Source organism: Ipomoea triloba, chromosome 4 (genome assembly GCF_003576645.1).
Source record: "Ipomoea triloba cultivar NCNSP0323 chromosome 4, ASM357664v1".
NCBI lineage: Eukaryota > Viridiplantae > Streptophyta > Magnoliopsida > Solanales > Convolvulaceae > Ipomoea > Ipomoea triloba.
The window spans coordinates 11,755,067-11,781,748 of NC_044919.1; the positions used below are offsets into that span (position 1 = coordinate 11,755,067).

The following is a 26,682-nucleotide window of genomic DNA, read 5'->3' on the forward strand; positions in this document are numbered from 1 at the left end:
CACTCAATTAATTGTATAATATATGACTCGTTTGTCAGCAATTATCTTAAAAAAATAAATATGTAATATAATTTATGTAATTATATTATTACTAAACTAAATATGGGGAAAAAGGGAAGAATAATTTAATTGAAATTTTTTTTTTTGAAACTAGTATCACTCAATTAATTGTATAATATATGACTCGTTTGTCAGCAATTGTCTTAAAAAAATAAATATGTAATATAATTTATGTAATTATATTATTACTAAACTAAATATGGGGAAAAAAGGAAGAATAATTACTTGCAAGGTAGACCCGAGTCCATGTTCACAATTTCATTACTCCATGTTCTTGCAAGGTGGACTCGAGTCCATGGCATAACAACTGACATTATTAAAATGTCAACTTGATCTAGTCACTTTAATCCATTAAAATATTTAAATTAATAGATTTTTTAAAAAAATTAAATCTATAAATTATAATTTATACTCTTTGTATTCAAATTTTATTTATAGAATTTTAAATTTATTACACATTTGTGTAATTATTAAATTATATATTTTTATACATTTATAAAGTTTAAATTTATACTTTAGAAACTAAAAACTTTTAATTTCAAAATTAAAATTAATACAAGTTACACAATAAATAAATTTAAATCTACACTTATTATAAGAGCCAATAATGTTAGACCCTTAACTGGAACTAAAAAAATGTCGGTGTAATAGTCTGCTTTAACATATTGTACTTTGTGTTTTTCTTATTGTGCAACCTCCAATTAAATTCCTAATATATCTTAATCTTTTATAATTTTACCAAATTTTTCCATTAAATATAACGGAAGTTTAACATTAAATTCTTTAGGCAATTTATTTCTTTATTGCAGTTTTCAAACAAATTGGCAATATTCTATAATACAATTTTGTATAGATTCCTAACTTAAAATTAGAATATCGAAGTCTTCTATAATACAATTTTGTATAGATTCCTAACTAAACCATTATTTTACCCAAAACAACAGTATATAAACCCCTCCCCTTCTCATTGGTACTCACCCAAGAGGCCAAGACTAAACCTTCTGCAATACACCATCTACTTGACATTCTATAGGTATGATTGTCAAAATATTATACAGTTTAAAAAAAAATTAATGATGGTATATTCATTAATTAGTATAACTTCAATATCGTTATGTAAATATAGCTATTGTATAATCTGTTCATCTATATTTGTATCATTGTATGTAATGTTGTGGTTCTCATTATATTCCTCTATAATCTACACATTTTAGTTACTCCTAACTCTCTAATCTATGATTTTTGAATTTATGTTGTGGTTCCCATTATATTATTTCATAACATCCTTTATGAACATATTTTCCATGACACAAGGATATTAGTAATGACAAATGCAGTAAAGTTAATTGATATTGACACACAAACTGTGGGTTGGAGTTGTACAACATGTCATTAAGAAAAACGAACCAAAAACGCTATTGGAACGCCTAAGAAAAAGTATATGCTCATTGAGGATGAAACAGTAAGTAAATAGTAAAATTTTTCTCCCTTTGTTATTATTATTATTTTTTTTTTATCATTATAAGTATTATTATTATTATGAAGATGCTCTCATTCACCACCAACATCATTGTAAATGCTATATCTAAATGCAAGGAACTCGGGTTCAATCAATAGTGTTTGATAATGACATTGGAATGTATTACATCACTTTAAAAACCAACAAATGGTACATATCTCAAATGTCATTGTCAAACCTGTCCGGACGAACTATAAAGTACTTGATCACAAATACAATTACACATTGATTTTAAATGGTCGGACCGGTGTCCAAACAAGTGACAATGATGACACGCAATTTGCTCTCATGTAAGTGGGTTTATTTGTTTCTACTTATTTTAGTTGCAATTTAGTTATTTACAATTTCGTTATGTTTTATAAAAATATATAAGTATCGAGACTATTTTTTTGATTTTTATTAATTTAACATTTTTTTTCTCTCATTATTATATGACTACTTTAACCAATTAAAGAACACTAATTTAAAAATACGCATTGGGCATTGATTTAATCGCACAACGCGCGTGTGATAACTAATTAATACATAAAGATAAAATTTACCTTGTATGTAAAACGAATTTAAATCACTAAATTTTTATTCTACAAGATTAAAAAAAATAATTAAAAAGAGAAAATCATTAACACAGAATCGTGATGTGCCAATTTAAGCACAATAGCACAGAAGTCGTGCCTTAACCAATCCATATGAATTAAATCCGTTTTAATTTGACAAAGACCCTGTGGTCTAGTGGCACCCGGTTGCACCTTTACATGAGAGGGGTGGGTTTGAGCCTCAGTAGAGCTAATATTAGCTCTTTGTACTTCATTTTGTTGAGAAAGTAAGTATAAACAAATACTACATTGTAACAGAGTCAATAATACTCAAAAAAAAATCCGTTTTAATTCATGTGCCATCTATGAGTCAAATCACCCATTGAAGAGGAAAGCCATTCAAGAAGTGAAGCTAGGAATGGAATTTGCCATCTAAAAGGCTATACGGCGTAATGTGTTTTGGCAATTTATATCATGGACTAGAGTTCATATAGCATTATGGACATTGGATCGAAACGACGTCGTTTTGATATTTAAGTTTTAATGAATTCTACGATTTCCCAATTTTCATGTTTCAAAACAAATACTAATCTATTCAGGTACATAATTCATACAATTAAGTTACATAATTTCATAACACAAAACACAAAAACTCATAACAAAAGACATATACACATGTCATATATTTACTTATTTTCAAATCTGATTTAGGTTGAGAATTTATGTTCTATAGACACAGAATTTCATAATACAAGACATAAATTCATAACATAAAACACACAATATGTTGTATGTTATAGACCTACTAATCTATTTCAAGTACAAAATTCATACTCTTAAGGTACATAATTTCATAACATAAGACACAAAAATTCACAACACAAGATACATACACATGTTATATATACACTTAATTTCAATATGATTTAGATGAAGAATTCATGTTCTATAGGCACATAATTTCACAACACAAGATATAAATTCATAACATAAGACACATAATATGTTGTGTTACACAACTACTAATTTGTTCTGGTTACAAAATTCATACTCTTAAAATACAGAATTTTATAACACAAAGACACAAAAATTCATAGCACAAAACACATGCATGCTTTACAGGAAAAACACACACACACATATATATATATATAGTGATCACATGAGAACCACCCTCCCCATGAGTCCATAAAAAACAATCTAGTACATTAAAAAGTTATATATATGGATGAGATTAATTGAGAAATTAAAACACGTGTGCTCATATGGGATATTATGTTGTGTGCATATTAAACATACATGTCCCTATGTTGTACAATCATGCTTAATATGCACACAACATAATGCTCTATATGCACATCCGTATTTTTAATTCTCCAATTAATTTCATTCATAGATCTATTTTTTAATGCACCAAATTACTTCTCATGAACTTATGAGGAAAGTGATTCTCATAGGAAGATCACCCTATATAAACTTTGCTTTATACAATTCTGCTCCTATCAAAATTGCAAAACCAGCCCGGATTAAGAAAAAGATAATGACACCATGTTGTGTAGATGTGTGAACCATATATAAAAAGTAATTTTTAATATACTAAAAGTACATTATTTAAAAATACATAATTTTTTATATATTATTAAATAATGTATATTCAGTACACAAATAATTTATTTTTAGTATATTAAAAATGTATATTGCATTCATGGTTCACACAGCTACGTGGACCATGGTCCACGCCAAAATTTGTTGGGTTAGAAGGGGGAGAATATCAGTGCTGTGAATGGCCTTAACATCCAATTATTTAATTTTTTCAAATGTATCAAATTCACATCCATGAAAAGGTGAGAATTGCAAATTTATGTACTGCTTGCCGCCTAAGGAAACAAATATTTTTTTTTTAACTCTTCCATTTGCAATCTCACAAATTTTGAAATTTGATTTGTAAGATTGTAAATGTACTTTTGTGGGCCACATTTTTTTTAATGTTTTGGTTTATTGTTACTATTTTTTATATGTGATGTGAAATTTGAAAATGAGTTCAAATTGTATAGATGTTGAGTAAATAACAATGAATTACAAATGTGATAATATTACAATAGAAATTATTTTCGTCTCTAAAGTTGTGCTCATCTCACCATCTCCGAGTTTTGTCTCCACGGTTGACATTCAGTTGTTATATAGTGGACCATGATCCACATGTCGCTGTGTGGACCATAATCGTCGAATGAAACTGTAATAGGATTAAAATGATACTTTAGTATTACTATAATAAAACTAGTGTACATGAAAAATGAAACTTAAATTCAAAGTCATACAATAACATATATTGCCAAATGACTTGAAGTGAAATTAAAATATTACTTCAACATTATTATAATTAAACTATTGTGTGTGAAAAATTAAACAAAAAATAGAGCTCAAACAATAATGTATATTATCAAACGAAATTATAGTAGAATTAAAATGATACTTTAGTATTGCTATAATGAAACTAGTGCGGAAGGAAAATGAAACTAAAAAACATAGCAATATTGTCAAATGAAACTGAAGTGTAATTAAGATGATACATACTTTATGTTCCATGATGCTACATAGACCATCGTATAGTACAAAGTAAAATTTGCCGTTGACATCCCATAGCAAATTGGTAGGCAAATTATATCATGGACTAGGGTCCACCTTGCATTGTGGACTCTGGTCCAAAATGATATTCAAGGCATATTATAGTAACTCAATGTATATAATTTATTAATTACAAACACATAATATGTTAATTGTATATACCATGCCTACCTGATTTTATGGTATTAGGACAGATTTATGGTTTAGAATATAATCTAGCGCCAGTTGAAAATTTTAAATTATAAAAAAAGAAAAAACTGTAATTGACAATTCATGTAGGAAATATAATAAAAATATACGGAGTAATTAAGAATTTGAATAAATTATTTGTCCGACAAAGTTTATCATTTTCCCTTTTATAAATATTATATACATAAAATGGGGTACAAGTTACGATTTGTGCATGAAAGTGATGGGGAAAGCGATATGCATTTGGGTTTGCATGTCACGGATACATCGTCTCGTGAACCCATAGCTGACTTCTGCTAGGCCGCAATACCTAGTATTTCCCATGTCTTTTGATCCCATGTTTTAGAAATTAGAATATGCTACAAACAGTTTAAGGGAAATTAAAATCTTGATTATTAAAATTTTAGCCGAATATGTTGTAATTAACTAATTGATGAATAATAAAGTGTGTGTATATATATGTGTGTGTGTATAGGAATAGGATCAAATGAAAATATGATCCTCCTGTAAAAATTGATGATCAAAATCTCAGTCATCTATCATCCCCATCGATAATTCCACCCAGCCATTCGCAGAAGGATTTAGGAAATGTTGTTGGGCATTTAGTGGTAGTTTCTGTTGTTCCTACTAGAAATCGATAACGAACTAGAATGGCTTGTATAGCGCCAATTCTATAAATTCTTTTAGAAAGATTTTTGTAAAAAAAAAAAAAAAAAACAAAAACAAAACAAAACACTGAATAAATTCTCATTTTATAAATATTGCAAACTTAAAAATTTAGTAATAGTAAAATCCTAGCCTTTGATTTTCTCAAGATGGAAGGTGTGAATATGTTCACACTTTTTACAGGGGAGGTGTTCAACAAATTATTATCATATAGATAAGAAATTTTTTAAAGAAAATTATAATTTATGCCCTTCACTTATAGGCTAATTATAAATGTCACATTTCAATTATAAGTATTATAAATGTTATCACTGAATTATGAACGTGGTTGTCCATCTTTGTTTAGAAAATTCAAAATTCATAGGCAGCATTTATAATGGGATGGGTAATATATGCATGCGTTTAGACAATTCATGGATAATATTTATATCTTTTAGAATTAAAAAATGATATTTATAATTGTCATCTATGCAATTGGGTTACTGTTGATAGCATAGATGACAACATCATGCAATGAAATTATGATGTATTAGAAAGCTATTGATTTTTTTTGTTGTGTATATGACTGGATCTTAGTTGTACTATGAACTCTTGATCTTGCATACGTCTGTTGATATTTTGCAGTGATAGTTTGTTCCCCTACATGTCTCATGCGTAAGTATTGAATAAAATATTAATATTTATTATATTTGTATAAGTTCATGTAGTACCTCTTGTTCTATTTTCATAAATTGTTTACTTGATAGTTACAACAATAACTCTGTAGGTAGTTCGAATATTGATGTCACAACGTGTCCAGTTTCATCAATAATTTTCACATCCATTTTGCACTTGTTCATTTTCAAGTTTATATTTTTAGAATTAGTAAGAATGAGTGTAGTACTTGATTATTATATTGTGTGTGTGTTTTTAAATTTTTTTATTGAATTGATATTAACCTTCGAGTTAAATTGTTTTCTGCTTTGTGCACAAACTTTTTTTTTAATAGTGACTACTGACTATATCCTATATACCAAGTATTTTTGTTGTGGATGTTGATGTTGATTTTGCCTGTAATATGAGTAGGTTGAGTCTATAGGAAGATGAAATGAATTGTGTATATTAATTCTAATATATTTAATTAATACACAATAAGTATTTTATATACATGATAAATGAATGAATCAACGGTGATTATTTTGAAATTTTTTCATTTTCTAGGTTTGCCAAATTGATTGCAGCATTGTTTAGTCTCGACATCTTTCTCAAGATATCTTCCAAGTTGTTGGGGTCATTGCTCTGGATCTTGTTCTCTCGGTGTGAAACCAGTTGGTTTCGTAGTTTTAAAATTCTGTTGATCCCAAGTACTCCATCCTCATCATTGCATATGGGAATATAGAAAGTAAAGAGGAAAAGGCATAACCAGAATAAAATTGACATTTCTAAAAAATTAATTTAGTTTACTTTTTATTCAAAATTGACATTTCTAAAAAATTCTCCTTTGTGTTGGCAGATGTTACTACTGGGCAAATTTATTCAAATATTATTTTTACTTTTTAGTTTAAATTTAATCTCAATAATATTATTTTTTGTTGATCTTGAATTTGTATTAATAATTTTGAATTTGTACTTATTTGGCTAAAAAGTAAATATAATTTAAATTTAAACGAAAAAGTAAAAATAATTTCGAATTTGTATTTAATTTTACTAAGATTAACTTGGCTACGTATGCTTTTAGAAATGAATTAGTTTTAACTTTAATTAGTTTACCAAAATCAAAAATAATTAAATTGACTACATATGTTTTCGGAAATGAAGTTGTTTTAACTTAAATTAATTGTTTAGAAATGTCAATTTTAATCCTACTTGAAAGGAGATTTTTTTTTTCCGGCGAGAAATTAACGGAAAACATGTCAATTTTGTTTTCCGGCGAAAAATTGCCGGAAAATCCGCCGATTTTTGTTTTCCGGTGCAGGAAGGACCATTTTTGCAACAAAAACAAAAGTCATGAATCAAAATTGCAAAGTTTGAAAGTCGTGGACCACTCCTATAAGTGCCACTATAGTCGTGGGACTAAAAATGCAAAAAACTCATTTGATAACTACACAAGTCTCGAATCCAACTTGAAGCATTACCATAATTGTAAAAAAGTCAAATCAATTAACACAATTAAGCATTAACTATAATGGTCAGGAATTGGAGTTAATACAAGCACTTAGCTCAAGAGCTGTTGCACTTAATGTGAATGAACCATTGTATTTGTTATACTTAGAGTTAATTTGAGCAATTACTACTCGTTGTTGTACCGATTGTTAACTTAGTATATATACGTAGCCATTATAGCAAGAAAGGAAATGCCTTGAACTTTGTACTAAATATCTAAGACAATACAACCATTGTCTATTTACTCTAAATTAATCATGTTGATTATCGGTGTTATATTCGAACCTTCAGTTTGTTAATGACATGAATGTTCAGTATAGAAACACACAAATGGACACGACTATACATACAACGAAACATCTCAAATGAAAAATGATATATAAATGAATTAGCCTTGGCTTTTGCCTATATTTCGCTATCACCCTCGCACCTTTACCTAACAGATCCAAAACAGACTTGCGTTCCATGTATCTTCAGCAATAGAAAGCTAAGCGATTCGTCAATTGATGAGTTCAGTGATTTTGAACAGCGCTGAAGAAATTTTTTCATAGATTTATGGCTACTATTACTATGAGAGGGAGACGACAGCGACGACGACGTCGTTTTGATATTATCGTCCTTGACATTGCGATTTTGGTACAACTTCTTCAACCTAGAAGCTCCTTCCACCTGCTTGAACACCTCGGCGCCTTTGTGGAGAAAAGGCACGGTTCTGAACCGGAAATCTCATTTAACAAAATGTGAAAAGTCTTATTTGCCCTCACATTTCACGCCTCAGACGGTGAAAACTAACGGGAGGACTAGGGCATGTCAAATTTGAAAAAATGAGGATGACAGAGGATTGATTTAAAAGTTTAGAACCATAGGTCGTGGAACCACTATACTCAAGAGACCTTGGCTAGTATTAACTCAAATAATAATAACAAATTGAGTGGCATGGTACATCGATTGTCATTATCTGATAGTGTACACTAGGTAAACCTCGCCTTTTGACCATAACCGACAACGAATCACAAAGAAACCTAACACATAAAACATGACTTAATTCCAGCAGAGGTCCCTTGTTTTTTGTGATAATTTCATATTTAGTCCCAAACTATCATATTTTGGACACTTTTGGTCATTCTGATCTTTTCCGATCAAGCACTATTTTAGGCAAGTGTATTTTCTTCTCTTCAATTTTTTTATATTATTTTCCCAATGAATTAATTCCAGCGGAGGCCCCTTGTCTTTGGTGACATTTCCAAATTTAGTCCTAGACAATTATTTTTGTTATTTAACACTCAGACTATTATGTTTTGGAGACTTTTTATCCTTCCTATGACAAAAAGATAGGCTTCTTTTTTTGTTTTTTTTTCTTTTTTCTTTTTTTGCTCTACATAATCATGGACTATAACCATGGTTGAAAAAATCGCTAGGCGCTCCTAGGACGCCTAGCCGGGGATTAATTGGCGCCCGTGTATTGTTTATTTTACTTTTTATTTTTTAAAAATTTGTTTAAGTATTTTTTATTTTTTTAAAGACTAATAATTATAAATTATATAATACTTTAATAGTTAATACTAAAATATTAAATATTAACCTAAAAAATATCTAAAGTTTGTACAATTTAAAATTATTTCGCTCAAAACGATGTTGTTTTGAGTGAAATAACCCTTTAAAAAAAAAAGAACAATAGTTAATCGACCGACTAGAAGGCCTAGTCGGTCTAGTCGACGCCTAGGCGGTCAACGCCTAAGCGGCCTAGGCGGTCGCCTTTATAAAACTAACCCTGCCTCTTTTCCACTTATTTTTCAGTAACATTCAATTGTTGATCTATCCAAATGGACAAATAAGATCGTTCATCACTTTTATTAGAGAGAAAAAAATGTGGTTGCATGTTTGTTAATAACTCGAACTTAAAACTGTAACTAGTAAAACTATAAAGTGCAATTTTCAATATTATAGAGTGCAACTAAGCAAAGTCACAGTATGCATTTGTTAAAAATTCCGGTGACTTTTTTGTTAATAAATCAAACTTTAAAACACAACTACTAACAGTGAGTTACACAATAGAACACAATTATCATCACTACACTTATACATATGACATGTGCACTCTATAGTGTTGTTAATATTGAATTTTAAAGTTTGAATTATTAACAAAATTACCACCACATTTCTTTTTCTCTATAGTATAATTAGATCTTCCTATATCAATAGTTCTAAATGGTCTTTTGAAAAAGAAAAAAAGAAGTTCTAAATAGTTCTTAGTTCTCTCCTACAGTATTACTATACTATTATTATTATTATTATTCTTATTATTATTATTCACACACAGAGGCTTGCGGTTCTATTAGATTAAAAGTTAATGCCCTAAAAATTCATACGCATAATCAGCAATCTAAATCCCATAAATATCAATTAAAGGGAAAATCAGTCCAAGCAAAATTCTAAACTTCCCTCCAATTGATATATGAACGACAAAATAGGAGTTTTTATATTAGTAAATCTTTTCATTTAAATAAAAAATTATTATTATTATTATTAAATATAAAAATATAAATGTTTTGTTAGTGTCCGTTTCTTTAATTTAGCAAAACAAACACGTGGAGTAAACTAAAATAGAATGTGGTGTTGTGATGTGCTTTGGGCAACAGTATGCACTCATGCACAACATCGTGTGCACCGTAGAATGTCGCCAGAATCGTGTGCACACACGCCACACGCCACTCTTATACATTATATTGTGCACACTCACATTGAAATGCACGCATACACGTCATGCACCATTACAAGCAAATGCGCACACATATCTACTATAGTGCACATACACTAAGTTTACAATACGCACACACATCACATGAACATAAAGTTCACACTACACCACGACGAGGTACACACTGATAGGGAATATACCCCGAAAATACCGTCCTCCATATTTTATACATGTATTATTAGCCCTATATATAGGCCTTAGCCCTTCACTTTAGGGACTTTTGGCCTCTCTCTCCCTCCCTCTATAAAGACACAGGAAACTATCCTCTCTCTCCCTCCCACTTCTCTCTACATTTGTTCAAGAGCAATGAATAAAGGGATGACTTTGGGACTAATTCTTTCATTGATTATACCTTCTACATATATCATGTATAGGAAGCAATTTAATCGATATCAGACACATACGATAAAAATCCAGCAGCGAGGAATGACAGTGGAAATGCCACAACGCACACCAGCACATTGCTCGCGAAAACTACACATAAGTCAATAACAAATATAGACAATATTATACTCAAAGGATAGACAACTAAAAAATGCAAAAATGAAATTGACTCCATAGTTAAATAAAAGAAATGTAGGAAAAAAAAAAAGAAAAAAAAAAAGTCAAAGCAAGTTTGAGAAAGAACCCACACAAAGAAAATTACATTTACAAGCAAATCCAAACCTACCACAAATTCCTTTCCCAAAATCACGCATAATAGTCATATAAATACTATTCATATTTAAAACAAGCTTAAATAATCCAAATTACCCATATGAAAATTACTGAAATTTAAAAATAAAATAAAATCATAAAATCATAGTCAAACACATCCTCTAAATGGAGATTCCAAATTTGTTCATAAATTTTATGTGAAAAGATATTCGCATATGAATGCAAATATATATAAACACATGTGCGCACGCTATTTCATTTTCATCATATTCTTTAAACCAAACTTATTGATAAAGTCTATCATTTTAAGTTTATAAAAATTTCTTTTTTTTTATTTTTTTTAGTGATAAAAGAAACTTGCCGCCACTATCCAAAGGCATGTATTAGGTAATTTTCGCACTGTGACTCTATTCGACAAAAAGTCACAAATAGATAAAACAATATCTAAATTATTCATAACTGATCAGTTTAACCAATAAGACCAATAGGTCAATAATTTCATATATTCTTGTGATATATATACCAAAGCAAGACCAGGCCATACTATTGTATTTATTTTTTATTTTAGTCCTTCAATGAAATGAAAAGGGGAAAAGCGAGTATACTCCAAGTCTCCAATAGATTCTAGACTAAACATTTTCCTTCGGAGCAACTACTCCAAGGTCCAAGCGAGTCTATTGCGTTAATGTGAAGTCAAGATCACAATAAATGTGTATGCTATTGCCAATCTTAACCATAATTAGCACTTGTTTGAGTTGTTTCTTAGCTCAAACAAAAGCCGCGTCACTCCCACTGTAACACGTACACCTAACCTGTTAATCTGTTATTCCCCGCGCCCACGCATACATGAATACATGATACATCCAACCCCCCACTATATATACCCCTCTCCACCCCCAACATTTCCACACTCAAACGTATCAAGACTTTTCTCTCTCTCTATCAACTAAAATGGCGAAAAGTACACTCAACCTCTTCCTTTTCCTTCTCCTTTCCCTTCTGGCCATAGCCTTGTCGGGCGCCCAAGTGAACGCCCTAGGAAGGAAGGTAGGCGGGAGAACAGAGATCGAGGATGTGAAGACCAACAAGGAGGTTCAACAGCTGGGGAGGTACTGTGTGGAGGAGTATAACAAGGGCCTCAAGCAGAAAAAGCAGGGGACTGGGAGGTTGTTGAGCTTCTCGGAGGTGGTCAAGGCGGAGAAGCAGGTGGTGAACGGAATCAAGTACTACCTCCGCATCTCCGCCTCCACCGCCGTCGGCGAAGCCAACACTTTCGACGCCGTAGTCGTGGTCAAGCCCTGGGCCAAATCTAAGGAGTTGCTCTCCTTTGCACCCGCTACACCGTCAAAGTAAAGCAGCACCACTTCCGTCGTGATTATCCAATGAGATATATATACAAAATGCAAAATAGTTGTGCTGTGGTTTGCTATAAGGAATTAAAATAATGCATAAAACCTTAAATTTTGATGATCCGCTATTTGAAGACAGTGTCTTTGAATTCTGTTGTCATATATCAGATTTTGCCGTGAATTTAATTTAATTTTACGTTGTTAATTCTCCATCTCTTATGCTTTAAATTTTATATTCATGTTATTTTCTTGAAAAATGAACTAAGAATGGAGCATTAAAAAATCCTTGGCGACCTGTTAATGGCGGCGGCTTTAGGAATTTCATTTGAGAAGTTGTAAGTTGTAAGCCACCTTCAAGTCATACTCTATCCTGTAAGCAAAAACTACAGGATATGCAGAGCGTGTGAGAATAGCACATATAAAGGTAGGAGAAGAGTAATTCCACCTGTCACCAACTTTTCTTGCAGAATAGCTTAAAGTGATCCCCAAGCACATCAACTAACCACCAAAGCCTTCAAAGCAGCTGGAAATGGTGAAACAATCGAACTATTCTGCAAAAAAAAAAAAAAAAAAAAAATACACACCACCCTGTGCTATCAATAGAGCTCATAAGTTAGCGGGACACAACCAACGCCTACTTAGGCACACTTCAAAGGCAACTTGTTAACTTGCTCAGATGCTCTCAGTGTAAATAGATAGAACTCATTGATGGAGGATTTTGGTCCATGTTGATAGATAAATATATACTATCATAATCAATGTGACTGACAACATATCTAGACCATAATAAGTAGCTCTTTACATTCTTGTTTGTTATATCTACAGCCTCGGTATATTTTACTCCACATCTAACATCTAACGGTCATACGGGAATTCCTTATCATTCTCTATAACTTTGAAGGGCAGAGGATGTTGGCCGGAACAGTACAGATTCCACATCTTAAAATAAGCCCGCTCCAGATTCCTCACCCAGCGTTCTGTATCAAACAGAGGGCAAGTGATGCGTGCAACCTTTAGTCTATTGGTGAGATCCTGTAGTTTTGGGCGATCAAGTGCCAGTGATACTGCCTTCTCCTCGTACTCCTTCATACTGCATTGATAGAGTAAATAAAAACACCGTTTACAAATGTGGATACTAATCAGCAGCAACCAGATTAATTTCAACGCTAAAAAGGAGACAAAAATATATAAATAGAAGTAACAATATATACTTTGTCGCAATTGCACTATTACAGCCATGCAACATAGAGAGAATTGTGACATAGATTTCAGATACCCTTTTGTGTATTGATCAACAGATGAACCTCAATTAAAAGTAACTGAGGGATGAGTAGGATTATGGCAATAGATCATTTAAAAGTTAATATGATGGATAGAATCATTAGCAGAAAAAATTAATCAAGCGGTTAAAAATACCCACCTGTTGACAATCATCTCATCCCCTAGTCCTGTAGCCAAACACAGGGAACCAGCAACTCGTGTAGCCATTTTCTCAAGGGGTAGTGTCACCATTGGTAGCCCAGCCCAAAGAACATCTGTTCCAGTTGTGTGCGCATTGCACAACGGCCTATCCAGTGTAAAAATAGAGTTCAATGCCCATGTAGATAATGTATAAACTTGATGCCAAAAGGTTAAGGGAATTTTATACGTGTCAAGAAACAAATCTGCCAATGAACTGCGTCTTATATGCTCCTGTTTCATAGCAACATCAGTGAAAATTATTTGGTCTGGTTGTACACCTTGTGCAGCAGCATCTGTAAACAAATGTTTCAATTAGTTACTTCTTCAACCACATTATTGATTATCCCCACCTTTCTCACAATACAAGTAATTCATTTAATCACATACATGCACGAAGCCTCAGTTCACCCGCAGCTGGAAACCTGAGGAGCCAAAGTGCACTGTTTGGTACACGCTTGAGAATGTTGCACCTGCAACAGCATTTTTTATTTTAAGGGGAACATTCATCAAAAAGTGAGCTAATACTAGACATCTTGGTTAATGATCCATCCAAATTACCAAGTTGTACAAATCTCTGGATCCATCTTGTAGAGCTGATTGAAACAAGCAAATATAAATTTATCCTCTGGAAGGCCATAATCTGAGCGTTTGGGTAGGCAGTCTGGATCTAGTACATCACAACTTTTCTATGAAATTGTAAAAAGAGATAATCAATGCATAAAGAATATAACAAACACAATTCTCCAAAAACATGCAAGGTCAGAAATCAGGATAAACTATTTACCTGCTTATAATCATTTACAAAATAACAATGAGGGAGATGGACAAGCTTCTCAGAGTAAATATGTGAGTATCGTGTAGGCGAAACAAACTACCAAGGTCAAAATAAAATAGAAACATCAAAACACACAAAGTAAAGCATATAACAAAAAATTAAAAATGGAATTACAGAAAAACCTAAGCAGCCAAACAAAGAATAGCTAATGCAATTGCAGTAATACCTCATCAGTGACCAAATAATGTATATATGTTGCACCTGTAGTTCCAGGGAAACCCATGTATGAAACCTGGATTGGAGCAGGCTGCATGGCAAATATCTCATTTCTAGCCCCCTGCAGAGTATTGTTTTTAAGTAGGTCAAGGTTTAACAGTTGTCACTGACAAAAAAAGGACATAAAATTACCAGGCATCTTCACAAATTAAACATATGGTAATAGGCATCTATCTAAAGATGATAAATCTTTACAAGTGGAAACATGAAAAGACTAACATATAGACAATTAGACACACACACAAATAAGAGGCACAGTAAAAGCCAAGCAAAGAAACAATTGGCAACATTTTATCACCTTGGTATAACCATTAAGATTTATAAGAATCTGTATTTGGTCTTCATTAATCATCCTTGCAATCATATCAGATGACATAGATGATACATCTTTAAAATGCTCAGCTTCTGACTGGATGCGCAACCTCCATTCAGTTCCATCATTAGGACTTAAAGCATAGCAGAAAACCTATGAATGAAAATGATGTTAGCTCCCTAGCGTGATTCAGAGACCTAGAATCTTAATCTGCCTCGTCATTACATGTGCTACTACTTTTACACACCTCAACATTTTCTTTTTCATGCATTCCAAAGACGGAACCCATAAGATGTGACAGCGGATGATTTCCAAAATCACTGCTCACATACCTGAATGGCAAAATAAGAAGCTACATACAAGTCTTGTATATTCAAATCCTTTCACTATATAGTGCTTTAAAAGGATATGAGTAAGGAATTAAGGATACAGTAATATGCTTTTAGAAACATACCCAACCCTCAATCGAACATTCCCACTACCTCCCTTAATGGGTAGTGGAGGAGGGTGATTGAAAGAAGGAAGTGAATAGCGGGAAGCAATCACAGAGCAATGCTGAGCATATTTCCGACTTCAAAAGCAAAAACAATCCGTTAAATTAAAAATTCAAAACACTATTTCTTACCAAATGGTAAATATAAAAGGATCACCTGATATCCAGAGCAAGCATTGGGTCAAGAGGATAGGCGATTGCATGGAAAGGTTGCACACTGGGTAAAACTGACATCTATGGGATGAACAAGATGTAAGACTAAACATAGTTAGGGAAAATTGTAATTTGTAAAGTTACAATATATTGATTATCAACTGTTTGCAACAGGACTACTGAAAGACTAAGCAGGTTGTGTAGAGACCTTAATCTGCCTTTGAAGTATTCCTTCAACTTCAATGAACATCTGTTCCCGATTATCCCAGTCACAAACGCACTGTAAAGTAAAAATTCAAATGAAGTAAATATGTAGACAAAACAGAACCCAAATGGAAAATCATTTTCACATCCCCCTAATAGTATTGAGACATCTGTATTCTCTCCATGACTCCATTTATTGTTCTAGTAGAAAAAACCAATTCATGAACATCAAACATGCAAATAAAACTTTTAGAGTCCGTTTATTAATTGGAGAAATTTTCAATTAATTTTCTTTTTCTTTTCGGAAAAATGAAAAATTGGAGAATGGAAAACAAAAAAAAAAAACATATTTCCTTGCATAGTTTTCCAGTTTTGATAAAGCATAAATCATTTCATCTATAACCACCATTTTCATTACCTACAAACTTCTACTTCACCTATCTATCTACTCCTACCACCACCTACCAACCCCACCCTCATCCTTATTTACTTACATATCGACCCACCAGACCACTATGACTATATCATTACCATCTTCTCTAGTTCTCTTACTATATCATTACCATCTTCTCTAGTTCTCTTACTTTACCCACTATCATCTGTCTTCTCTAGTCTCCATCTACTTGTACCAATATTATCGTACATACATGCACTTAGGGTTAGACATTATTCATATTATCTTAATTAAAACTCAAAAATTGATTTTTAGATTTTGAGTGAACCTCATAAGTTATTGATTGGTTTAGATATTTTTAGTTCTGTTATGTCTATATATAAATTTGGTTCGGATATTGTATGTTAAAATTTCACATATAATAGACTTGGAAGAAAATTTTTTATATATATTTTACTCCAACCGAACATATCCATAAATATTTTGAATATCATGTTCTAAAAAATTACTTATAGCGCTATAGTCTAAAAAACTTAAGTTTGTATAATGAATGCAGAAAATGGGTGCTTGTAAACATGTTTCCAAAACTGAAAACAGAAAACAGAGAATGAAAAAACAGAAAACTGTGGCATGTTGCAGCCTGCAGGTATAACTCGACTGCATAAAGATAATTATAGAAATGCCCCTTTTTGGTATAGTGTTTTGGGTTAGCCATTGCATAAAACTGGTGGACATGACTCGCTAATGAAGTGCTCACTCCCTGAGGAAAGAAACTTCATTGATATTTAAAAATAAAATTTATGCACACCTGTAATGTGTGAAGTAGATTGCAAGTTGCTTCTGGGAAGTCAGGCCGTAGAATCAATGCCTGTCTGTAGCTTTTTATGGCCACTTCCACATTGCCACTACATGTTTCCAAACCAAAACATAGGATTTAAAGAAACTTAATATAATTAATCCCACATACACACACACACTCATAGAGAAGAGTGGCAATATTCAACTAAACTGAAACATATATTATCATCTACCTGTCCTTGTAAGCTGAAGCTAAATTGGCATGGGCCTCAGCCATAGATGGCCTGATGGCAATAGCTCGGAGATAGTCCTGAATTGCTTCATTAACCCTCCCAATCTCTTTATAAGTATTACCCCGATTCACATGTCCGTCAGCTGCCAACGGATCAATCCGTAGAACCTCATTATAGCAAGATATAGCATCCGCATAGCTACCCTAAAAATGAAATTAAAAAAAGAAGATTATTGGCAAAGCCAAGTCAATTTCTTGACAAGAAAGAAAGAGAAGCAAATATCGGTTGAGATAATAAGTTGTTGGGTATCTAGAGACATCTACATGTCCTCCATCCAATCCTTGTGTTGCAAGTGTTAGCACTTTTATTTCCCTAGTAAGTAAGATGGAGCTTTAGTTTTCACCCTCCCGCCCTGCAGGTAACAGTTTTCTATTGAAATTCACTCTTCAGAAACCCTAGTTAACCAGGGCTAATAATGAAATTTCAACCCATATTTCTCTTCTCCCCCCAAATTGCACTCCACCACTAACCTCCATTATATTAATGAATTAAAAATAAAAAATAAAAAATAAAATAAAAATCAACATAGTAAAGGTCAAAGATTTGTGTTTAGAACCACTAAGTTGTGGAGTTGGAGTGCAATTTGGGGAAAAAGAGAAATCAAAGGTCAAATTTCATTAGTAGCCCTGATCAACTATGATTTCTGAAGAGAAACGGTAAATTCTGACAGACCTATTAAACAAGGGAGGGACCAAAAGTGGTGATGCCTATAACACATGAATTGAATCCATTGTTACCTTATAATTTGAGGACCAAGAATGCAATATTCCCTAATGATGATAATGTTATTAACTTGCTATAAAGACTTGCACTTTACCAATCATGTCCCTCTACTTGTCCGAAATCATATCTGTCTGTCCTAATTCGTGTTTCACAGCATGCAAATAAAAAAAATCTAAACATATTTTACATAAAAGGTTAAACATCAGACAGTACCTGCTGCTTGTATATTATAGCTAAATTGTTAAATGGAGCAGAGAGCCCAGTTGTCACAACTAATGTTGCCTTGTAGCATTGTGCTGCAGCACTCACCAAGTTCCTAGAGAATCAAAAAGCAAAAACAATTAAATAGAACTCAGTTTGAACATTGTCCAAATCTTAATAACTGAATATTTCATCATTAAACTCCCAAGAAAACAGGAACATGAATCAAATGCTACTCAGTAAAGCATACCAATCCATATATATGTTTCCAAGATTCGTTAGTGCTTGAGGATGATTTGGTTGAAGAGAGAGGCATTGCTGCATGTGCCATTAGAACAATTAGATATCAATCTAAAGTTAGAATGAGACTTGAAGTACTTATTAGACAAGACTAAAAGCACTTACATGATAACAATGAATGGCTTCTTCAACTCTCCCAGAGTCTTTCAGCGCATTACCCTAAAATGAAAAAATAAAATAAAATACATATATATAATTCATAATATTAGTCTGAGTTCACTAACCAAATATCAGAGTAGCTAACCAGATTGTTGTACGCCTCTAAGAATCCAGCATCACAAGAAATAGCTCCCCTATAATTGAGTATTGCCATATCTAGGTTGCCTTGCTCGTAGTACAAACTAGCTAGGTTTCCTGCATAAGTAGTTCAGATGCAAAATTGTTGTGGGCAGTCAAGCACCATGCTCAATAGATATATCAGTGCTGCTATGCATTTATAATTTATCCAAATTTCACACAAAGATATACAGGTTGTGTGTCCTAGATACTGTCAGTTGTTAACACAGCACTGAAATGTGAAATAATTTGGCAGCACAGCCAGCACTAGTAAGTAATCAACAGATTTTACAATTTCTTTTAAGAGAATTGTTATGTCCAATCAACAAATATAGCATGTGGCTTTTATTTGCTCTTCAAATGGGTCTCAACTCTCAAGGTTAACTTGGATCCATAAAAAAATTAAAACCTAGAAGTCCAAGCCAAAGACCTTAACCAGCAGCATCAGCCAGTAACTCGAGATAGGAGGTAACCCAAGAAAGAGTCCAAATAAAACTGGTTTACTCCATAGCCATCTCAAACTTCCCATAATTTATGGTTCAGATGTGTACATTTCACAAAAGCATCAAGTCTCTTTATCTTTTATCATGAGAAGTAGATAAAAACAAATAAATACATGAAAGATTCAGAATTGCAGCCTATAACATACTTACACGCTGGCATGCATGAAACCAGATATAGTATATGAAGAATTAAGCAGGACTCACCGAAAGCCATAGCATAGTCTGGTCGCACTTGGAGAGCACGCTGATAACACATAATGGCCTCTTGAGGCATTGCTAAAGCCTGGAAATGCAAAGAAGGTATCATATTGCTCCAGATGCTAGCCATATTTCCACCTATCCAAACCAATTAGCACTATCAATACGGCTTACCTTGTAGACATTTCCAAGGTTCAAGTATGCATCTGGAAAATTTGGTTTGAGCTTGACAGCTTCCTGGCAATTAAAAGATTCAACAAAAGTAGATTGCGCGACCAGAAAATAAAAAAGCTAAAGGATTAGTAAGCCCCTGAATTTAAAGGATTAAATAAAATATACATAAATAAATAGATAAATGCATACGTAGAATGTTTATAGAATTATTAGTTAATGAAACATTAATCATTTGACACCTTGTAGTATTGCAATGCCCTGTTCAGATCACCTGCCTCCATGAAAAGACCGGCAAGATTGGACCATGCAATAGCAAATGTAGGTTGTATGCGAATAGCCTCAACATAGCAAGTGTATGCCTAGGAAAAAAAAATCATTCCTTAACGAAAATAGAGAAATCCTTCTCCTAGCCTCAATAAATTAGCTACCTAAGTTGTTGAGTTTCTCTAACCCCACACCAAAAAAAAAAAAACAAAAACAAAAACAAAAAACAAAAAAAAAAAAAAACACAGGAACCATCTCTTTGAAAATTCCTTTCAAGCCAAAAGTGGTTCATAGAGAAGTAAAAATAAAACTTGTGTGGTAAAGCTGAAAAGCTAGCAATTAATTTCTCAAAAACGAATAATTTCTAACAATCAATGAATTGTTCAAGCCTACTAATTTCATGTCTATGCACTGTGATTTCAATTCCATGAGCTTGAAGTTGTTGCATATAAGTTATTAAGTTTGTTGGCGATTGTTATAATATTGGGGTTTAATTGGTGGAATCAGAACTGTTAGATTATTGGGGTTTGATTTGGAGGAATCAGAACCATTTTCAAATCCCACTTATGCTTTTGTTGGTGGGAGTGTGTGTTTTAGCTTTAAGATTATTTTTTAATATGGCTGTCTACTGGTGTCTTTCAATGGGGGCTGTAATTTTATTCTGAGAAATCCAAACACATGCAAGGTGGGATATCCATGGATCAGGTAAAGCCTGCCTCCCTCTATTGACTAAATATAATATAGCACTTCAGTTCACACTTGTGAAGAACCCTAGCTTTGATACAGAAGTCCATCCTAGGCCTGCAGCTGTACCCACGTTCAGCGTGCTCAAGGATCCATCGAGTGCACGTTATAAAGCAATGGGCAGTAGCCAAACAGCTTGCCTAGATGTTTCTTGGCTTTGCACTTAAAATGCAATCGTTATATCGTGGACCAGGGTCCACAGTGCACTGTGGACCTTGGTCCAATACACAGAATTTGACTTCATAAGGTACAGAATTCATGCTCATAATACACACATACACATAAACACGATATAATGAACATGAATTCTGTGCATTATGAACATAAATTCTGTATATTATGTTAAGTGTTTATGTGTCCTCGGCTATATAATTCTGTACATTATGAACATGAATTCTGTACTTTATGAAGTCAAATTCTGTATATTGGACCAGGGTCCACAGTGCATTGTGGACCCTGGTCCACGATATAAATTGCCCTTAAAATGTTCATAGGCCAATTAATCCATTATGGTAATTAGCCCCATGGAAACACAGGTATTTTTTATGGAAGTAATATTTGCTCAAATTACAATTCAATATTTAATATTGTTAAGAGTCCCACATTGAAAAATAAGAGAGAAACATATGGGTTTATAAGGCCATGGGTTAGACTAGCTAATTGAGTGGATTCAATCTTTTAGTGTGGTTTGGGGCCCGTGTTCATTACAGCCCAATCTTAGATTTTAACAAATATATTCACCCTTTCAAAAAAAAAAAAAAACAAGTATATTCACCACATTGAATGCTTCAAATCTCTAGTTACCCAAAAAGGAACTTTCATCCCCTCATATTATTAATTGCTGAAAATCCGAGTATAATCCCTTTGGTCATGTAGAACTTGTCCAACCATCTTCATACATTTTAGTTCACTGAAAGCAACATTTTATAAGAAATGGGGAAGAGTTCAATGTCTACCGTACCTCCTGCACTAAGCCTTGTGTTTTCATCAGATTGCCGAGGTTACTATGTGCGTCAACCTACACAATTATAATCGCTATAGGATGAATAGGAGAGGTGAAAATGTCAAACATCTTATCTAACTCAAATAAATGAAGATGATATATTCAAGAGTAGAATACCAGGCGTGGATTTAATGCAAGGGCTTGGCGACAACATTGTGCTGCTTCAGTTAGCCTGCCTTTTCTCATGTATGCACTAGCTAAGTTTGACCACACATCTGCAAAATTTGGACGAAACTGAAAAAATAAATTCAAATTAGTTTCATGAAACCAAACCTGTCAAGCTCCCAAATTGGATAGCAGACACCTTAACCATATAGAACCTTGGAAGAAAATAATACAGAAAAACCTATAGCAGTACATAGCAGGTAGAAATCAGGCAGCCATAAATAAAGAATATAAAAGAATAGTAACCTTGTGACTAGGTAGCCAGTTTCACTGTGGCAAAGTAACTTTGTTTACCTCTTGAATACTTGTACTTGTACTTGTACCACAGAGTATTAGTCCTAGAACTCTGGTTAGCTTTTGTTCTTTTCTTCTTTTTTTTTATGGATAAAGATGATTTTTTGTAAGCATTCCATATAAAGTTTTTGGTTGAAGAAAGTTTCATTCATTGAAAGAAAAAGTAACAAGACCACAAATACTAAATGAAAGATGTCAGCAAAAATTGAATGCTCCATATTAAATTGCATGGTGACTAGTGAGCAAAGATGTGTTCATGGATGAGACAGAAGTGATTAGCCAGACAAAATGATAAGTGTCCTTTCTCTCATCCCAAGAACATCACCTGGTCTGGAAAATGGAATACTTCATAGACAGGTGTTTTGGCCGATGGCATAGACTTTAGAGACAAAGAAATTATATAACTTCACTTGCTTTAGGTAAGAGGAGTACAAATGAATTGATTTTAATTGATAACATGCATTGTGCATAAAGGCTTTGTCCAGGAAACGTTAAAGATGCATACAGACCTCAATTGCAACTAAATAATAGCGGATTGCAACATCAATATTGCCTTTCTCCTGCATGAAAACAAAAGAGGCAATAAAGATCAACATTTAACATTTACATGAGAAATAATATTTTTCAGAACATAAAGATAATAAAAACTTACCTTCCAAGCATTTGCCATATTTCCATAGCATTCAGCAAAATGTGGGTTTACACGAATAGCTTCTTCATTCTTTGCAATGCACATATCAAAATCATGCAACTAAAACAGAAAAGGTAAAGTTCAATCAATATGTATGTGGGCATCAAGAACATCCCTAGCCAGACAACAAAGGGATAGAAAAGAATGTAACCTGATAATAGATTGCCCCAAAGAGAAGAAGATTATCAGTGCGCTGTGGATTTTTCTCATAAACAGCCTTGCAATTTTCCAATGCCTGATTATAGTTCCCAGCTTTGTAGTTCTGGTGAGCAAGGGTCACGAGCATGTCCTCATCAACTGCAGTTGAAATAAATTGAAATCTCAGAAGCTGGCCTTGCTACAACACACACTTCAACATTCCATCCTAGGTGCCACAACAACATTGGATGTACTAATTTTCTAACTGATACACATGCTTTCGCAAATAATTTATTTAATAGGTACAAATTGCATGAATTTGTAATTATCTTTTTATGAGCTTATGACTTTATATTCATTCAACTAACCAAATTTAAAACCCCCAACCTATACACAATCTCAAATTCAATTTAATAAATTCTCTTGGAAACATTATAAGCTAGCCAAACCCACTTCCTAAAAGGCACAAACAATAACAATCAATTACACAAATCCAACTAATCAATAAAGTGATAAACACAGTACCTGACCTAGTATATAATCAAAGAAAAAAATAATAGTAAGCAATGTATACTCCATAATATTGTTCTTAGCCAATAAACAAAGCTTAACAAAAGCGGACATCACAAGTGTTATTCAAATCTAAATCGAGCGAAAATAGACATTTGCATATGCTTCGTAAAGTTCTATCTTAGCCTTTGGCCCTAATGTTTTATTTTCATGTAGTATCAATTTCACTATAAGTTCATCATTCCTTTCGAAGGTCACATGTATAGACCAACTGAAGGAGGTATGCAGTGTCCAACACAGTGCACCAAACAGATAATAATAATAATAATGATGATGATGATGATAGTAAAACCCCTGCCATGCCAACCAGAAGCTTCAAGGAATGACTCTGGAGGTTGAGGATGCTGATCACCACCACCCCCCAACCCCTTCTCTTATTCCCTAGTACTAAACATGAAAACGCAAATACACAACCATTCTCTGAGGGGGGAAAAAAAAAAGATAATTGATTAACAAAAATTCTGATACCCCAACGATAGAATATTTGAGGAGTCAGCATGAGTTGGGAATCTTGAGGATTCTATTGCAGAAGAAAACTACGGAATGCCAATCACCTCCCCCTACCCAGTGTGTCAAACAAAAACACACACATGACACAACTTGCTTTTTATAAGGCATGGAGAAAGTAATAATTGGAGGCGGGAGAAGGGGGACTCCGCTTTTTATTTCTTTGCGTGGAGGTTATCTCTCCCTCTTGGTATCTATTCTTCCCCCATTGATCTAGAAAACGTAGTGGTATGAACTAAGGCATAGAAGGATAGAAGAGTTTTGAGGAATTACGTTTTGGAATTCAAAGTATACTTGAATTTGACAGCTTGAATTAGATAGTTGGAAACTCAAAAATTTTCTTGCTTTTGGAGATCTTGTCGTCCCACGTAATAGAACCTAACATTCAATATTTATGAAATGGGCTTGTAATGGTGAAATTAATGAATTTTAGTGTTAGAGTAACACCCGCCTGATCCACGGGGCTGGTTAGTCAGCCCAGTTGCCAAGGATTTAGTCATGATGGGTCAGCCCAAATTCAACGGGTGGTGTTGTTGGTCAAGCCCAACCATCATGGGTGTTTTTTGGCCTAGTTTGGATGGTTCAAATAATTGTTAAGATTTGGAATGTGCCAAGACTAACACTTGGTTGTGTATGGAAACTACTCGGACAATGGAGCTTAGCTTTCCTTATTCATGTTTGACCGAAGTGTGCAAAAGATTTTTGCCTAATACAGATTAAGGAAATTAATCACCTAGGAGATACTAATTTCCTAGTGTATTTCAGGAAGATATCACATTGTATCTGGTAAACTAGTTAGGATGCCTAAATGCATTGTGTCAAGTATGTAGGACTTTCCTTTCCCATCTAGGGTGGGAAAACAAACGTGGGGGCCTATAAATAACATTTCAAGTCCTTCATTGCATTCAACCTATCACTCCACATGACTACAAGTATCTTTGTGGTCGTTTATTTAAAAAAGGAGCTTAACGCTCTTTTTTTTTTCTCATACGTCTTTCCTGGTGCTTTACTCGCTTATATCCACCGACTCACTGTATCTATCTGAGTAAAACTAGATTAGTTTTAGTCTATCTATCTATCCCGCTTTCTATCTCTCTGTGTGTGTGTAAATACACACGCACATACCTCACAAAGAAAAGGTATACAAATATAGACGATAGTTGTGCATGAATTAAACATAGCCGCAAAAAAGAAAGATGGTATGCTATATATTAAGAGGTTATGTAACCATACATCAAGCAGGAAGAAAATAAATAAGTTATAGGTTTTGAAGAAGATAGTTCAGAAAAACAGAATTAGTTCATACTATATTGAAATTCTCTGGTTCAAGATATTTCATCATAAGTATAGAATTCAAAAAGTAAGTTACAAGTATAGATTTTGCTAAATTGATTCCCCTTTTCTGATTAGAATGCAACTTACAGAAGTCAGCATCTCGATAAGAATAGCAATCAATTTAATTTGCTGTTCCAGCAGTTCAAAATGACAAAGAGAAGGTATGTTTGCAGAAAGCAGTCCAATAAACATAAATTTCAATTCACAAATACAAATCAACTCCTAAATCATACATCAAGCAACCCAAGACCTAGAACTACAGCCACCTTCAATCAAGCGATAGACATTTCCAATTTACTAGAAAATAGAAGAAATATTAAGATATGCGCTGCTACAGTGGAGTTTCAACCCTATAACGGATCAAAGAAACCATAAAAAATAATAATAATAAATAAAAAAAGATAAACATCTTACTTTCGCGAGCAACATCAGGCGTTATGTTGGTGGAGGCCGTGGCGGACAAAGCCGAGGACGAGGAATCCACCCTCTGATCACCCCCGGCGAGGCCGCTGCCATCGTAGAGGATTCTAGAAATCAACTGCTGATTCTGCTGTTGTTGCTCCTGCGCCACCTGTTGCAGGTGGTACTGCCGAGGATCGGCCTGCAACGAGAGCATGATTCCGGCGATCGCGGATTAAATCCACGGCAGCAGCTTCTGATTCACCGATCACAAAAATTCCAATTCGCCAGACTACACGTTCCTGTAAGCGTGCAAATACGCGCGTATACGTACATACATTCCAGAACCACAAGGCTTTCGCTTTTCAGGAAAAGCTGCTGGATTCTCACCTTCTTAGCTAAAGCCTAAAGCGAGCGTGCTTCCTTTTGTCTGAATGCCCTTCGCTTCGGTTACTGTGACGTCGACTTCTGGAAGATGATATGATATGAGCTCTCACCCGTCCCTGACACAATTTGACACAAGTACTAATACTATTCAC

General features: G+C 33.5%; 2 protein-coding genes across 2 annotated transcripts; one reads left to right on the forward strand and one right to left on the reverse strand.

Moving 5' to 3' along the window:
* Positions 1-12,048: 12,048 nt before the first annotated feature.
* On the forward strand, positions 12,049-12,703 carry LOC116015409 (cysteine proteinase inhibitor B). Its single transcript, XM_031255463.1, has one exon. It carries the CDS (start codon positions 12,101-12,103, stop codon positions 12,500-12,502), a length of 402 nt encoding a protein of 133 aa, XP_031111323.1. The 5' UTR covers positions 12,049-12,100; the 3' UTR covers positions 12,503-12,703.
* A 477-nt stretch (positions 12,704-13,180) lies between these two features.
* Positions 13,181-26,360, reverse strand: LOC116015408 (probable UDP-N-acetylglucosamine--peptide N-acetylglucosaminyltransferase SEC). The gene is made up of 27 exons (XM_031255462.1): positions 26,159-26,360; positions 23,346-23,491; positions 23,156-23,254; positions 23,013-23,063; positions 22,162-22,278; positions 22,003-22,059; positions 20,273-20,392; positions 20,034-20,096; positions 19,866-19,944; positions 19,127-19,236; positions 18,988-19,041; positions 18,833-18,900; positions 18,595-18,697; positions 17,599-17,801; positions 17,376-17,472; positions 16,178-16,249; positions 15,974-16,050; positions 15,778-15,894; positions 15,571-15,655; positions 15,309-15,476; positions 14,961-15,071; positions 14,744-14,830; positions 14,518-14,645; positions 14,347-14,429; positions 14,147-14,252; positions 13,919-14,065; positions 13,181-13,588 (listed from the first exon to the last, which is right to left on the reverse strand). The coding sequence occupies exons 1-27, from the start codon at positions 26,358-26,360 to the stop codon at positions 13,354-13,356; spliced, it is 2,985 nt and encodes a 994-aa protein (XP_031111322.1). The 3' UTR covers positions 13,181-13,353.
* Positions 26,361-26,682: the final 322 nt, after the last annotated feature.